Source organism: Prionailurus viverrinus, chromosome B4 (genome assembly GCF_022837055.1).
Source record: "Prionailurus viverrinus isolate Anna chromosome B4, UM_Priviv_1.0, whole genome shotgun sequence".
Lineage (NCBI taxonomy): Eukaryota > Metazoa > Chordata > Mammalia > Carnivora > Felidae > Prionailurus > Prionailurus viverrinus.
This window is the reverse complement of record NC_062567.1, coordinates 8,092,639-8,106,394: the sequence shown is the minus strand read 5'-3', so window position 1 is coordinate 8,106,394 and position 13,756 is coordinate 8,092,639. Positions and strand designations below refer to the sequence as shown.

Sequence of the window (13,756 nt, the reverse complement as noted above, 5' to 3'; positions counted from 1 at the left end):
CTGACATTGAATGTTGGGTATGAGAAATTTAAACCAAAGGGTTTAGATGAGTCATGAAGATGGAAGAAAGGGAGCAAAACACAATACGAATGGCTACTTCTACAGCTTCTATGGGGAAAATTTAGGGAAGTTTAATGTAAACATAATTGTGTCTGCAGTACAGTCTTCCCAACGACAAATAAGTTGGAAATTACACCCATTCCTTTACCACTGACACAGAAGTTGGGGCACTTGGGTGGCTCATTCGGCTGAGCATCCAAGGGTTGATTTCAGTTCAGGTCATGATCCCAGGGACGTGAGACTGAACCCCATGTTGGGCTCTGTGCAGAGTGTGGAGCCTACATAAGATTCTCTCTCTCCCTACCTTTGGCCCTCTCCCCTGTGCACACACACACACACTCTCTCTCTAAAAAATTATTAAATAAAAACGAAACTACAGTCTATGATTGTTTCCTCTAAAGTATTGCGCCCTTTCACTCTAGTTTTTTTTGTTTTGTTTTTAATGTTTGGTGATTTTTGAGAGAGAGAAAGAATGCCAGCGAGGGAGGGACAGAGAAAGAGGGAGACACAGAATCTGGAGCAGGCTCCAGGCTCTGAGCTGTCAGCACAGAGCCCAACATGGGGTTTGAACTTGGAAACCACAAGATTATGACCTGAGCCAAAGTTGGACGCTTAGCCAACGGAGCCACCCAGTCACCTTATTTTCGCTCTGGTTTAATCCTACATTCCTGCATCAGTACACAGATATTTCTGCCTCTTCCAAGCCAGCATTTGTGGAAGAGAAAAAACTTTTACTCTATCCTCTTAGGTGTTATAGCTGATGTGTATGAATTAAGCTAACAAAAGACAGATTAAAGGGGGGAAATGGTTTACAACTTTAATTGATGTTTTTAATTTTACATGCAAGGAGGCTACACAGAAAAGAAGTGAAAATCCAAAGAAGTAGATTCAGAAGCTTATATGCCATTTTAACAAAGGGTGATAAATTATGGAAAAGTGATTGGACAAAGGAGAGTTTGGACTTCTAGGGGCAGTAAATTATGGGAAGGTAAATATATGTGGAAACTAATGGAACATAAGGCCTGTTTTAGTAAGGTTTGTTTGTTCATACTCATCTTGGTGTCAACTTTCCATCTTCTTCATGGTCACAGATCTCTCAGAGAGAAGATCAATGGAAGCCCTCATTTCATAGAGGTTTCTACTTTCAGTCAGATAATGGAAGGCCCGAGGCGGCTTCTTTGTGCCTGTTGATTCTCAATTGCTTTCAGCTCAAAATAATTTGTATGCCAAAGTGGCATATTTTGGAGTGGAATATTCTAATCCCCTTCCTATTAATTCACTTAATAATTCTTCTATCAAAATAGTATTAAATGCCTTCTGTGGCCCCAGGACACAAAGATTAAGAAGCTATAAATCATATATTCAAGGAGCTCACAGTTTTAATGAGAAAACAAATATAAACAGATTACTTCAATATAATATAATGAATGTTATAACAGAGATGTTCAGAGGCTACTATGGAAACCAGGTAGGGCCAGGGACCTAATTGGATATATGTGGGCTGGTGGTGATAAAGAATCCCTTCCCCGGGGAAACGATGCTTGAACTCCTAATTAGAACACATTCACGGGAGAAAGGGCATTCTAGACCAAAGCATAATATGTGCACTAAGGGAAGAGGAAGTCTAGTCTGTGCAGGTTATTTATTATGGCTAGAACTTAGACCTGTGGGGAAAATAGCAGAAGTGAGACTAGATCTATAGGCAAAAGGTATGCATTCTTAGGGGCTCCTGCTAAAGACTCTGAGTTTTACCTCATATGTCAGTGGCTTCCAAAGTAGACTGGCACAAAGGGGTATGCAAGATGATTTACTTAGGCAAAAATATTAGAATTTCTGTGGGTTTTTTATTCTTACCTTTTCTATTGGGGGGGGGGCTATATTTGTGTAGTATTACATATATACACAGTTTGTGTTGAAGTAAATATACATGCTTTGGGAGGATGCCCTCCTCCCCTCCCCATATGATTGTATGATCAAAGAAGTTTGGGGATGATTGCCACTAAGGGGAGTTAAATGATCTAAGACCCTCTGAGGTCGGAAGTGGAGAAGACTAGAAGCAATTAGGCAGGAGAACTAAGAGATGGTTGCCAGCAGTGTGGGTTTAAATTATGTGGGTATGAACTGAGGCTGTGGGGGTGGGGAGATGGGTGAGGACCCAGGCAAGATCTTTCTTTCTTTTTATTCTTTTTCAATGTTTATTTATTTTTGAGAGACAGAGACAGAGCCTGAGCGGGGGTGGGGCAGAGAGAGAGGGAGACACAGAATTCAAAGCAGGCTCCAGGTTCTGAGCTGTCAGTACAGAGCCCGATGCGGGGCTCGAACCCACAAACCAGGAGATCATGACCTGGGCCGAAGTCGGACGCCCAACTGACTGAGCCACCCAGGCGCCCCTATCTTTCTGAGACATGCAGATTGTATTTGGACAAGGGGTGAGGAATAAGGACTACCTAACTACCAGAGAAAACCTTTTCCTCTATGTTCTTCATTTGGAATTGTGAATTAAGCTAACAAAAGATTAACAGGAGAAAAGACACACTATTTTTATTAATATTTACATGCACAGGAATTCACCAAAAAGAAGTAAAACACAAAGAAGCAGTTAGACTCAAGGTTTGTGCATCATTGTAACAAAGGGGAAGGGGCTTGGGCTTCAAGGGATGACACAGTGTGGGGAAGTGACTTGGAAATACATGGGGAAACTGATAGAAGATAAGGGTTGTTGTGGTTGATCTGTTTATGCAAACGCTTCTGGGTGTTGACTATCACCAGTGATAAGAGTCCCTCTCTTCTTCCTGATACAGGAGTTGGGGGTGGGGGCAGAAACCTTCACAAAGGGAAATTCATGCACTGCTTTTATGCAGATAAGGGGAGTTCTAGAGAATTCTTCCTGAAGCTGTTGATTCTCAATTGTCTTCAGCTGAAAATAACGGTCATGCTGAAGTGCCATATTTTGGCGTGGCATATTCTGATGCCCTTTGGCACCATTAACTGAGAGAATAAAAATGAAAAAAGAAGTAGTGGAGTTGCAGACCAACATGAAGTCCAATTTTGAACATTTTAGGTTTGAAGTATATGTGGAATATTTCATCACAGCTGTCCCACGGCAAAGACTTAGAAATATAGTTCAGGAACTAAATTAAGACAATTAGATGACCTGGGATTAGCTTTCTTACCACTTACTCATTAGTTCCCTCCCCCCAAATATTGAGATTGGTTATTCTGCTGGACACACTGAAGTAAAACCAGAATTAGAAACAATATTTACAGGGACCCCCCGGTGGCTCAGTCGGTTAAGCATCTGACTTCAGCTCAGGTCATGATTTCACAGCTTGTGAGTTCGAGCCTTGTGTGGGGTTCTGTGCTGACAGCTCAGAGCCTGGAGCGTGTTTTGGATTCTGTGTCTCCCTCTCTCTCTGCCCATCCCCCACTCGTGCTCGTTCGCTCTCTCTCTCTCTCTCTCTCAAAAACAAATAAACATTAAAAAAATTAAAAGTACATATTAAAAAAAAGATATTTACAAACTTCTGCCTTTATTGGTTACAACAGCTGAGAAATCTCTTCCTTTTTTTCCCCTGCTGGCCTCCCAGCTTTATTGGGGTAGAATTGAAAAATAAAATTGTAAAATATTTAAGGTGTACATTGTGATGATCTGATTTTCCCCCTTTTATTTTTAATTTTCATTTTAAGTGCATCTTCTTAGCACAAGATTTCCAATGCTTGGTGTAAAAGGTTTCAGGTGCAATGGTGTCATAGTTGCATTAAGGCAAGGAAAGATGTGTTGAAACACTACTTATATGAACTGCAAGGCCAATTACATCCTTTAGATGACTGTGTTTAATATTTCTGAAATGATTTAGTACTAACTAACACAGAGCATATACTGTGAGCTAAGTGCTTTTATTTGAATTACCTCATTTACTGTTCACAAAACCCTATGAAAAAGTACTGTTATTATCAAGATTTTTAAGAATTAAAAGCTGTGATCTAAACTGGCTAAAGAAAAAAAAAAAAAACTGGTTAAAATATTAGCCCAAGCTCAAATAGCTGGTGTATTTTGGAACTAGAATTTGAATTCACGCAGTCTGACTTCAGAGATGCACGTGTCTTGCTTTCCGTGGTGGCTTTTAAACTAGTTCTCTTCCATCCTCTTTAAAAGCCCTCAGCTCTTCTGGACTTGTTCGTCTCTACTCCCAGCTACCGCAGCTCTCCAGAACCACATTCTGATGTCCTCTCCTATCCCCTTTAATTCACTGATGTTCTTGGTTTTGTTAAGAAGCAAACCACGGGGCCCAAATGGCGTCACTTAGGTGAAGGCCTCATATCAGAAAACCAAGACTAACTACCTAATGCAGTTGCAGTCCTTACAGGAGTGTAGCCTTTAACCAGTCACCATGGAATTTCCTGGTCAGCACTAGGAATATACTCATATTCCTCCCCTTACAAGGGTGACCTTGCCTAAAACAGTGCATTCTTTGCTAATAATTTCCTTTATTTCACTCTCTGCCTTTAAAAACTGTCTCTTTATAAATACAGAGAGGGAGGGAGGCAAACCACAAGAGACTCTTAAATATGAGAACAAACTAAGGGTAGATGACGGGGTTGGGGAGAGGGAAAATGGGTGATGGGCATCGAGGAGGGCACTTGTTGGGATGAGCATTGGGTATGTAAGCCAATTTGACAATAAATTATATACATATAAAAAAATAAATAAGTAAACTTAGAAAAAACAAACCAAAACAAAGCAAAAAACGGTCTCTTTTTGGGGTATCTGGGTGACTCAGTTGGTTAAGGATCTGACTTTGGCTCAGGTCATGACCTCACGGTTCATGGGTTCGAGGCCCACATCAGGTTCTGTGCTGACAGCTCAGAGCCTGGAGCCTGCTTCAAATTCTGTGTCTCCCTCTCTCTCTGCCCCACCCCTGCTCATGCTCTGTCTCTCTCTCTCTTAAGAAAATAAACATTTAAAAAAATACAAAAAAACCAACTGTCTCTTTTCTACAGCTTGATGGAGCTTTTTTTTCCTATTTCCTAGATGGTATACTGCCCAATTCATGAATCATTTAATAAAGCCAATTAGACTCAGTTGAGTTTTTGTTATTAAACAGTTTTTTGGTCACCATTTTCTTTGCAACCTCTACTCCTGTCAATATGTTAACCCTATGCACACTCACATCTTGTTCCCCTTAACTTCCCTTCATACCCATGATCCTTCATGATTATCACTCTCTTGCAAACACACAATCCCCTTACTCTTTTCTTTCTTTGTCATCCCTCTCATGGAAAACAAACAAACAAACCCAAAACAACAAAAAAACGAACTGTTCATCTCTTCTTGAGAAATTGGCATATGTAGGCTGGATGGTTTTACTTTAAATTCATGATCAGAAACATCGAGTAGTGTGTCAGCAACAATCCTTAGTATGCATCTCCATTGCTTTCACACTCTTTAAGGTGTCTCTTTCCTACTTTCCCCTCTTATTTCAAACCTCCCCCAGTCTCTCCCTCACCTCACTCTTAGCTGATGACCTTGCCTCCAATTTCATTGAGAAAACAGGAATGATCAAGGAGGAAGTTCTTTATAATCCCCCTTCCAAGTCTACAAGCCTACCTGTCCATGCATCCATCTTCTCTGTCTTCTCTTAATATCTTGTAGAAATGCCACTGCTATCAAAGGCACTCCTGCTTGTACTTTAGATTCCATTCCTTTTTACCACAAGGATTTTGCTCCTTTGTTACCTTCTTTCTGTCTCCTGTATCATTAATATTTCTGTCCCTATTGGATCATTCCCATTAATAAACTTCCTCTATATCTCTCATAAAAAAATACAAAAAAGATATAAATGTAAAAAACACAAAACAAAATCCTCCCATAATCTCCTCCAGTTATATTTTTCTGTGGCTCTTCACAATAGTTTCTCAAATACCTGTCTTCACTTTTCCCATCCCTAACTTAGTCCTGAACCATTCCAAATCTGCCCCCATTATTTCATTGAACTGCCACCTACAAAGTCAATATTGATCTCTATAGTGCCAATCCAATGAGCCCTTCTCTGTCCCCATATTATGTTCTCTTAACAATATTTTAGACAGTTAACCACTTTTCCTTTCCTGATGCTTCTTTTTTGGGGTTTTCGTGACACTGCACTCTCCAGGTTTTCCCTTTCTTTACTCCTCCTTTTTAGAGACCTAACCACTATATTTGGAAGTTTCTCAGAGCTTAATCCTGGACCCTCTCCTCTTATTACATTTTCTTTGGTGAACTCATTCTTTCTTATGACCTTGAATACTAGCAATGCTGATGATGCTCTAATTGTCACGTCTATGCCACAACCCTCCTCTCTGCCCATTGGATATCTATATATCAAGTTGCAAAACTTGAACCTTTCAATTCTTCAGGTTTTAGCTCAAATTTTGTATCATTACAGAAGCCTTTCCTGACCACTGTACAATAGCCAGCCTCTTCTTTCTCTCCAGTTACTCTCCATTATATTACCCTGTTTATTTCCTTTGCCACATATATTCCAACCTTTTTAACTTTTTGCTTATTTACTATCCAGCTCCTTCATTAGATTATAATCTCATTTACAGGACTTTCACTAATTTGTTAGGCGCTGTTCTAAGCACTTCATAAAATCTTGTGATTTATTTTGCTTTTTTGACTCATATTTATCAAAACTAAGAAAAAAAAAAAGAGTAAGCTCACATTGCTTCATTTCCATTTTGGTCAAATTAATAGAAGGCAGTATTAGTGAACTGATTTTCAATCTTCCAGTCCCATGAGATATCTCAATGATTTGGTAACTAGTACTGTTATGTTTCATATATGTGATATTTACATTTGCTTAAATGTACCCTCACTTAAATATTTCTTATTGAATGAATATATCACAACACATTCGAGAAACTATTAAGTAGAGAGACAAAGGTAAAGTTGTTTGACAAATTTCCACCATATACTTTGAAGAGGTGGGTGCTCAAAGAAACAGGTAGCTTCAACTAGCTTAGTCAAACTGGACATTAGCATCTAAAAGACAGATGGATTTGTTCAAGATACAGCATTATTTCTGGCAGAGCACCAGGCAGTTCATCTCACATGAGGTGTTTTTTTTAAATTTAGGATTTGTCCTGCCCTGATATTGTAATCCCTTTCTTTCGCGTTTGCTTTCTTCTGAGAAGCAGCATTATAACTGGATTTAAAAACATTTAATGTTTATTTATTTTTGAGAGAGAGAGAGTGAGTAGGGGAGGGCAGAGTGAGAGGGAGACAGAGGATCCGAAGCAGACTCTGCTGACAGCAGAGAGCCTGATGTGGGGCTTGAACTCATGAACTGTGGAATCAGGACCTGAGCCGAAGTTGGACGCTTAACCAAGTGAGCCACCCAAGCGCCCCTTAAATAGAAAATAGTATCATGTAAATATATATATACATATCAGTTTTTTCTTTTTTCATATCATACAGTTCTGTCAACAGGCAAAAAGGAAAAGGCATTTTTTAGAATTTTCTCAAATAATGATATATCTAAACCCTTAAAAGCTAAATATAATGTAGTTACTGAAAAAGTGAAGTTTGAATTATCAGAATGCAAAAATGATGGCTTCTTCAGAGAAATGTATTTCTTGCAGTTACAGATTGCAATGATACCCCACATTAGAAGGCTCCAGTGGCTTTTGACATCTTTCTTTGGAAAGAAAACAATGGGGAGCATTTTCAGTTTATGAAAAAGTCTAGGCATAAAGGCAGTAGGATACATCAAAAATATCTTGGGTTTTCAGTTAGATTTGCATATAATGCTATGCTTACTAGTTTTGTGGTATCAAATTAATCTTTCTGTGACTCAGTTTCTGTAAAATGAGAATCCTAATACTTACCAACAGTATTATTATGATTATTAATTAAAACAAATTTAAAATAAGCAAAATCTCCATAAAAATGCTCTCCTCTTGGGGCGCCTAGGTGACTCAGTCCGATAAGCATCTGACTTCAGCTCAGGTCATGGTCTCACAGTTTGTGGGTTTGAGCCCTGCATCTGGAAAAAAAAATTTTTTTTTAATGCTCTCCTCTTTTTTGATCCCATGTATTCAGTTGGTTTCCTTTTAATACTCGATGAAAGGCAAAAGTTGACTTCAGTTAGGATAAGCAGAATTTATTTATTAACAGCATAGGCAAATTTTCTTAGGGTAGCCAGACAAAATGAGAAATACTTTTGAAAAGAACACTGGTGGTCATCCCCAGTAAGGTGTTTTGGGACAGTTCTCTCCTAACTGTTTATCAGAGGTACAGAATTGTAGTACTGTCTTTCTCTTTCACTACCCTTTAAATGATTGACCTCTTGGCAGTGTTTTGGGGAAAAAAAATTAAGTACAGGAAACATTAACACTTAACTTGTGAAGGCAATTTGCAAGCTAAACGGGATAGGAAAATAGTAAATAGAAGCAAATGGGCAAAAGCTGAATATAAGTGAACCTAGACCTTCCTCAAGTAGTTGAGGTTGGTAGCAGCTCATTTTGTGGGCTTGTATATCGGGTGGGGCGCCACATGTCAAGCAAGAATTAAGACCAGTTTGGCACCTTTGTTCCTTTGGCTCCTGATCAGCCAAAGCCAACCTGTAGGAACACCCGGTGAAATCATGTTGGCAGATCCAGGCACAGTTTCAATAAAAATCGGAGGCCGGATACACAAACTCAATTAAGTTGTGTCGATAAACTAATACCCATTTTAAGAAGCTGACTTCGTTTCACATTCGGAAGAAATGACGAGACTAGCCAATTGTGACTACAATAATGACTTCATGGAGGTCATTTCATTGTAATTTTTAAAATTCGTTTGCTAGAACAGGGTACCTTCTAAGACCTGTTGAGAAAAAACCTTGATTCTTCTTCACTCTGGGTTGTTTTTACGTGGAACACCTAAAAACTGCTTCTGGAAATCCCCCCACGGGACTTTAGTAGTCTTTCTAGGGCACTCTTAAACCTAGACCCATTCCTAACCAACCTGTACCTTCTTCACCAGCCATATTCTTTAGCTTCTCCAGTTTCTAACTTCCTAAGTCTTCAACCTCACCCCTTGAATTAGTCCAATCAAACTTTCCCTTCTTAGACCTCTTCCTTACGTTCGCTCCTGGAAACTCCCCTGAGGATCACGTGGCCAAACTTGTCCTTAATGGCGCTCCGTAATTCTCCTACTGTTCCACCACCCTTCCTTACCTCCTGTTAGCTCCACCCCACCCCATTCTAGCTACCCCCCCCCACCTCCTCCCCTCCGGCCCGCAGTACCTGCGCCTGCGCATCTCTAATTCAGGCGCTTTCCCTTTCCAGGCGACCAATCCACTTCCTGCCTTCGGTCCTTGTAACACTCCTCCCCTCCGCTGGGGACCTGGCTTGTGGTGCTGGTTGTGGCTGCCCTATTTGTTGCCTGTCTGAAAAACTCGCTCCTCTCATCGAGTAGACCATTTGAACTAGCCGCTTTGTGCGTCGCACATCTATGAGTCTTTTCTCGCGATCCGCCACCCCAGAGTTAAGCCAAGGGCATCGTTATGCCGGCGGAATGGAGACCCGGACAGTTTGCGATCAGGCAAGTGCGTGGACGGCTTTTTCCTTTCCCCCACCCTCCGCCCCGCCCCCACTCGCTGCCTGGCCGCGCTGGTGAGTGGCGGGCGGGAGGGCCGGCGGGCGGAGGGAGGAGGGGGAGCTGAGGGAAGGCGGGCCCTCGGCTGCGAGATAGGTGGGGGGAGGGGAGGGGAGAGCCCGAGCGCTGGAGTTGGTGCTGGGAAACCCGGGGCTAATGTTGACAACAGGCTCGAGGTGAGTCCCGGGGAACCTCCTTCCCCTCCGCTCCAACGATCGGGAGGAAGCGGGACTGGGGGGCACCGGCCTGGACTCCTACTCCCCGAGGGACCCAAGAGGCGACTCCGCACCCCAGCGCTCCGGGGGCGGCGAGCAGTACACGGACCGCAGCTCCGGCGTCGTCCTTCTCAGACCCCTCTCCCGGAGGCTCCCATCACCGCGGGCGCCCCCGGCCCGGGGCAGACATGAGGGGCGGCCGAGGGGGTGTCTGCCCCACATGCCCAGGCTGGGCCTCGGGGCTGAAGGCGGGGAGCCTGCTGTGGCGGGGTGAAGGTGTTTGGGGGTGTGGAGTGGCGCGAGGGGAGGTTGGGGAAAGCTCTTCGGGAGCCGGGAGGGAAGCGAGGGCGAGGAAGTGGGGAGGGTGCGTGTGTGGGAGGATGTGGAGTAGGGAGACCTGTCGGAGAGTCCCGGTCTCGGGTGGTGAGGGAGTGTGGGGTGAGAAGTTGGGGTTGGGGCGAGGATGGTCCGCGAAGGTGACCGTGGCTACCCGTGGGAAAGGGAGTTGTGGCGGGGAAGCGTGTTGGGTATGGGAATGTGCCGCCGGAGCAGGGGTTTGTGGGACATGTGTGTGGAGGGGAAGGGGTTTCGGCGTGTTTGGGAATGGTGGGCATGGGTTATTTGCTCCACTTCTGTTTAGTCACATAGACTGAGGGTTCTTCCCTTGGCTTCGTCCCAAGGCTCCTAGTACTTACTCTCGTTGGTACTTCTGAACTAAGGAGATCATCACGGGGTATTTGGTCGTCAGGTTGGCCGAGCAGAACCACCTTAGGATCTTGGGGGTACACAGTGAACCGGACCACCTGCCCGCTTGCTCTTTGAGGACCCGTATGTAGTGATGCAGCCGACCAAAGTAAAACCATCACCCTTCTCGTTTATCGTAGTTTTAGGTGTTTGTAAGAAATGTACAACTCCTCGAGAAAACCAGTTTTGAACTCTGGTGAAATCTGTAAAAACTTTGAATGAGTCCTTGATAGGAAGGACGTTTTGTAAAGCCAGAGACTGGGAGATAATGCCCCGGTGCTATTCTGCCCATAGAACATTTTGAATAATAAAGAATTAAAAGGTAAAACAGCATTGTCTAACTCTGAAATATTTTCAGAGCAGTCTGATTGTGATTTCATACATAATCCATATGGTACTTTGTTAAAGGGATATCTTTAAAAGGGAAGCATCCCTTTCTCTGCGTTCTGCCCCCCCAGTACACTCCATTGATCCTTGTTTTACTAACTAATAAGGTAGTTTTACTTTCTTTTAGGCATCGAGAGTATTTTTAGAAAACCAACTAAAATATACAACCCAAGAGCCAGGACTCTACTCGGGGAGCTAGGAAGGTGGTTTTAAAAGCATTGTTTCCTTTTAAGGACTGGCTGTGATTGTACGCCGTAATTTGTAAGCTAATCATATTCGAATTAAAAGGTCACTCGTATTTATCTTGATTATTTTAAGATGCAGTCTATTTAAAATTTTAGTTTCTACTTGAAAAACTTTTTGAAGCACTTCAGATACAATATTTGGCTGTTTATTAAAGCATGGATTTATCAAAATAGTTTAAATTTTGGCATTTCACTAAATACAGTTTAATTGACAGTACAAGTGCGTACTGATCTAAATTATGTTGTTTGTAAATTTGGCTTTTAAAATCTTGAGTCAGGGCATTTAGTGGAGAAGAGCACTGGACAGTGAGGCTTGACTCAGCCATTAAACCAGTGTAATTGGATGGGTCACTCTTCTGCTGTCATGTCAGTGTAAAAATTGAGAATTGGAGTGGAGAAAGTCTAGTAGTCCTAACCCTAAAAACTCTCGTCTTCCAGCGAACTTTTCAGTGTTCAGTGTGAAAGAATAAACATTTATTGAACGCCTTCTGGATGCTAGCTGCTTGGTTAGTAGTTTAAGAATTGTCTCTCTGTTAGTAGTTTAAGAATTCTCTGAGAGAGGTAGCAGTGCCTCCATTTTATCAATGGGTAGACTCAGAGAAGTTGCCCAGTTCCCATAGCTAGCAGGTTGCAGAGTAAGCGTCTGATTTCAGAGCCTGTGTTATTTTCACATGTTGCATTGCCGTCTTTACATGAGCCTTTCCATTTTCATCACATTTTTTTGTTCACTGAAATTTAGTTCCAAGTGTACTCTGGGTGTGTTTGTCATACAAAGATGAGGGGATTCAAAGAATCTATCAGTACCAAGACTTAAGAGTCTTACTGAGAATCTGTTTTATCATGCTGTAGAGCAGGACCAATTCATGAGTGCCTACTACAGTTTGATATAGTAGGCACTTAAACATTTATTGAATAAATGAGTACTGTAGAGTCACAGAAGTTTAGGAAACTCTGTTAAGCTAACAAATGATCCTTTATGAATTTGTCAGATTCTAAGTGAATTTCTTAATGTTTTTGTAGAACTTAATATGTAGTCTTACCTTGATAAATGAGACATTACTTGTAAATTTTGATGCCGTTCTTTTTTAAAAAAAAATTTTTTTTTAACGTTTATTTATTTTTGAGACAGAGAGAGACAGAGCATGAATGGGGGAGGGTCAGAGAGAGGGAGACACAGAATCTGAAACAGGCTCCAGGCTCTGAGCTGTCAGCACAGAACCCGATGCGGGGCTTGAACTCACGGACCGCGAGATCATGACCTGAGCCGAAGTCGGCAGCTTAACCGACTGAGCCACCCAGGCGCCCCGATGCCGTTCTTTTTATTGTGTGTAGTTCCTTGTATTACTGAAATGTCGCTTGTTGATACTTCATTTCAGAAAATCCAAACTCTATATATAAACAGTATTCTATTTTGCATATAATGACAATCTAAATAAGATTGTATTGCTACCTTAGGAATTATCATCCCTGTATGTTTTCGCTAATATCTGCCAAAAGTTAAAAACATAATGTAAAAACTGCTATTAGGGACTCCTTATTCAGATACGTTATTGTATGGTTTGTCATAGTCAGTATCTATGATCAAGTCTTCTGCCTCACAGTTTGGTACACACGGTTCTTAATAACTTTAGTTGAGAGTATGGGTTCAAATTCCTGCTCTGTCACCAGCTGTGGAGGCCTTGGTCAAGTTACTTGGTCAAGTCTCAGTTTACTCATTTATAAAATAGGGAAAATAATACCCACCTCATAAAGATTTTAGTATTAAATGAGATAATGTATGTAAGATGTTTACTGTGGTGCCAGTGAGTGGTAGCTATGAGTATTCTCTTTTAAAAGTTTGCTTGCTTTAGGGCATGGTATTTTCACATTAAAGGTGGGTTATTTGAAGCTGTGTGAGCTGCACTTCCCAGATAGCATAAATGTTAAGGCTACCTTGCCACACAGATAAGTAATTATGCTCTTTTGTGTTTTAATGATTGCCTAAACGGGATTGACAGCTTTCTTTCCTTCTGAGTTACAAACCATTGAGGTTAACTAAAGCCTTTGGGTGTTACCGTCAAAATAAATGCATAGAACGTAGACGGCAGAGTCAAAAGAAAAAGGGGAAGAGGTAGCTGAGAAGAGATATAGAGTGTTGAATGTGCCTCCAAAAATTACTTAAAGTGTTTCTATTGGCCTAGGTTTTCTTTCTATGATAACATTTTATTGGAGTGCTGAAATAAATGTGTGTGTGTTTACGAAATAAATGTTTATTATTGCAAATGTTTTGTTTGCTAACCTAGTTTTTATTGGTGTAACTTAAAATCTATATTTGAAAATAATTAAGAATACTGTGTGTATATTTAGCTTTTAATAAACTAAGCAGTTTAAATAATTTAATTCTGTCTTTCTTAAATAGAAAGTATTTTGATTTTCTCCTGTGCAATTTGAGATGATTTAGGACTCAGAACATGAATTGCTGTCCATTAAAGAAATTATAT

The 13,756-nt window shown here is 41.3% G+C and overlaps 1 protein-coding gene and 1 long non-coding RNA gene across 3 annotated transcripts in view; one reads left to right on the top strand and one right to left on the bottom strand.

The window, feature by feature from the left end:
• Positions 1–2,575: 2,575 nt before the first annotated feature.
• Positions 2,576–7,986, bottom strand: LOC125170009 (uncharacterized). Its single transcript, XR_007153867.1, has 2 exons — positions 7,930–7,986; positions 2,576–3,048 (listed from the first exon to the last, which is right to left on the bottom strand). It is a non-coding gene; the product is annotated as an uncharacterized LOC125170009 (long non-coding RNA).
• A 1,778-nt stretch (positions 7,987–9,764) lies between these two features.
• UPF2 (UPF2 regulator of nonsense mediated mRNA decay) overlaps positions 9,765–13,756 on the top strand; it is a 109,989-nt gene continuing 105,997 nt past the window's right edge. Inside the window, exon 1 of one of the 2 annotated variants that reach the window (XM_047866051.1) lies at positions 9,765–9,861. Coding sequence is in view for 1 of the 2 variants with exons in the window: in XM_047866050.1 (XP_047722006.1) it covers positions 10,739–10,753 (15 nt within the window). In the remaining variant the exon portion in view is untranslated. Of the gene's footprint in view, positions 9,862–10,607; positions 10,754–13,756 lie in introns of those variants that run through there. The other variant, XM_047866050.1, reaches the window with a different exon arrangement.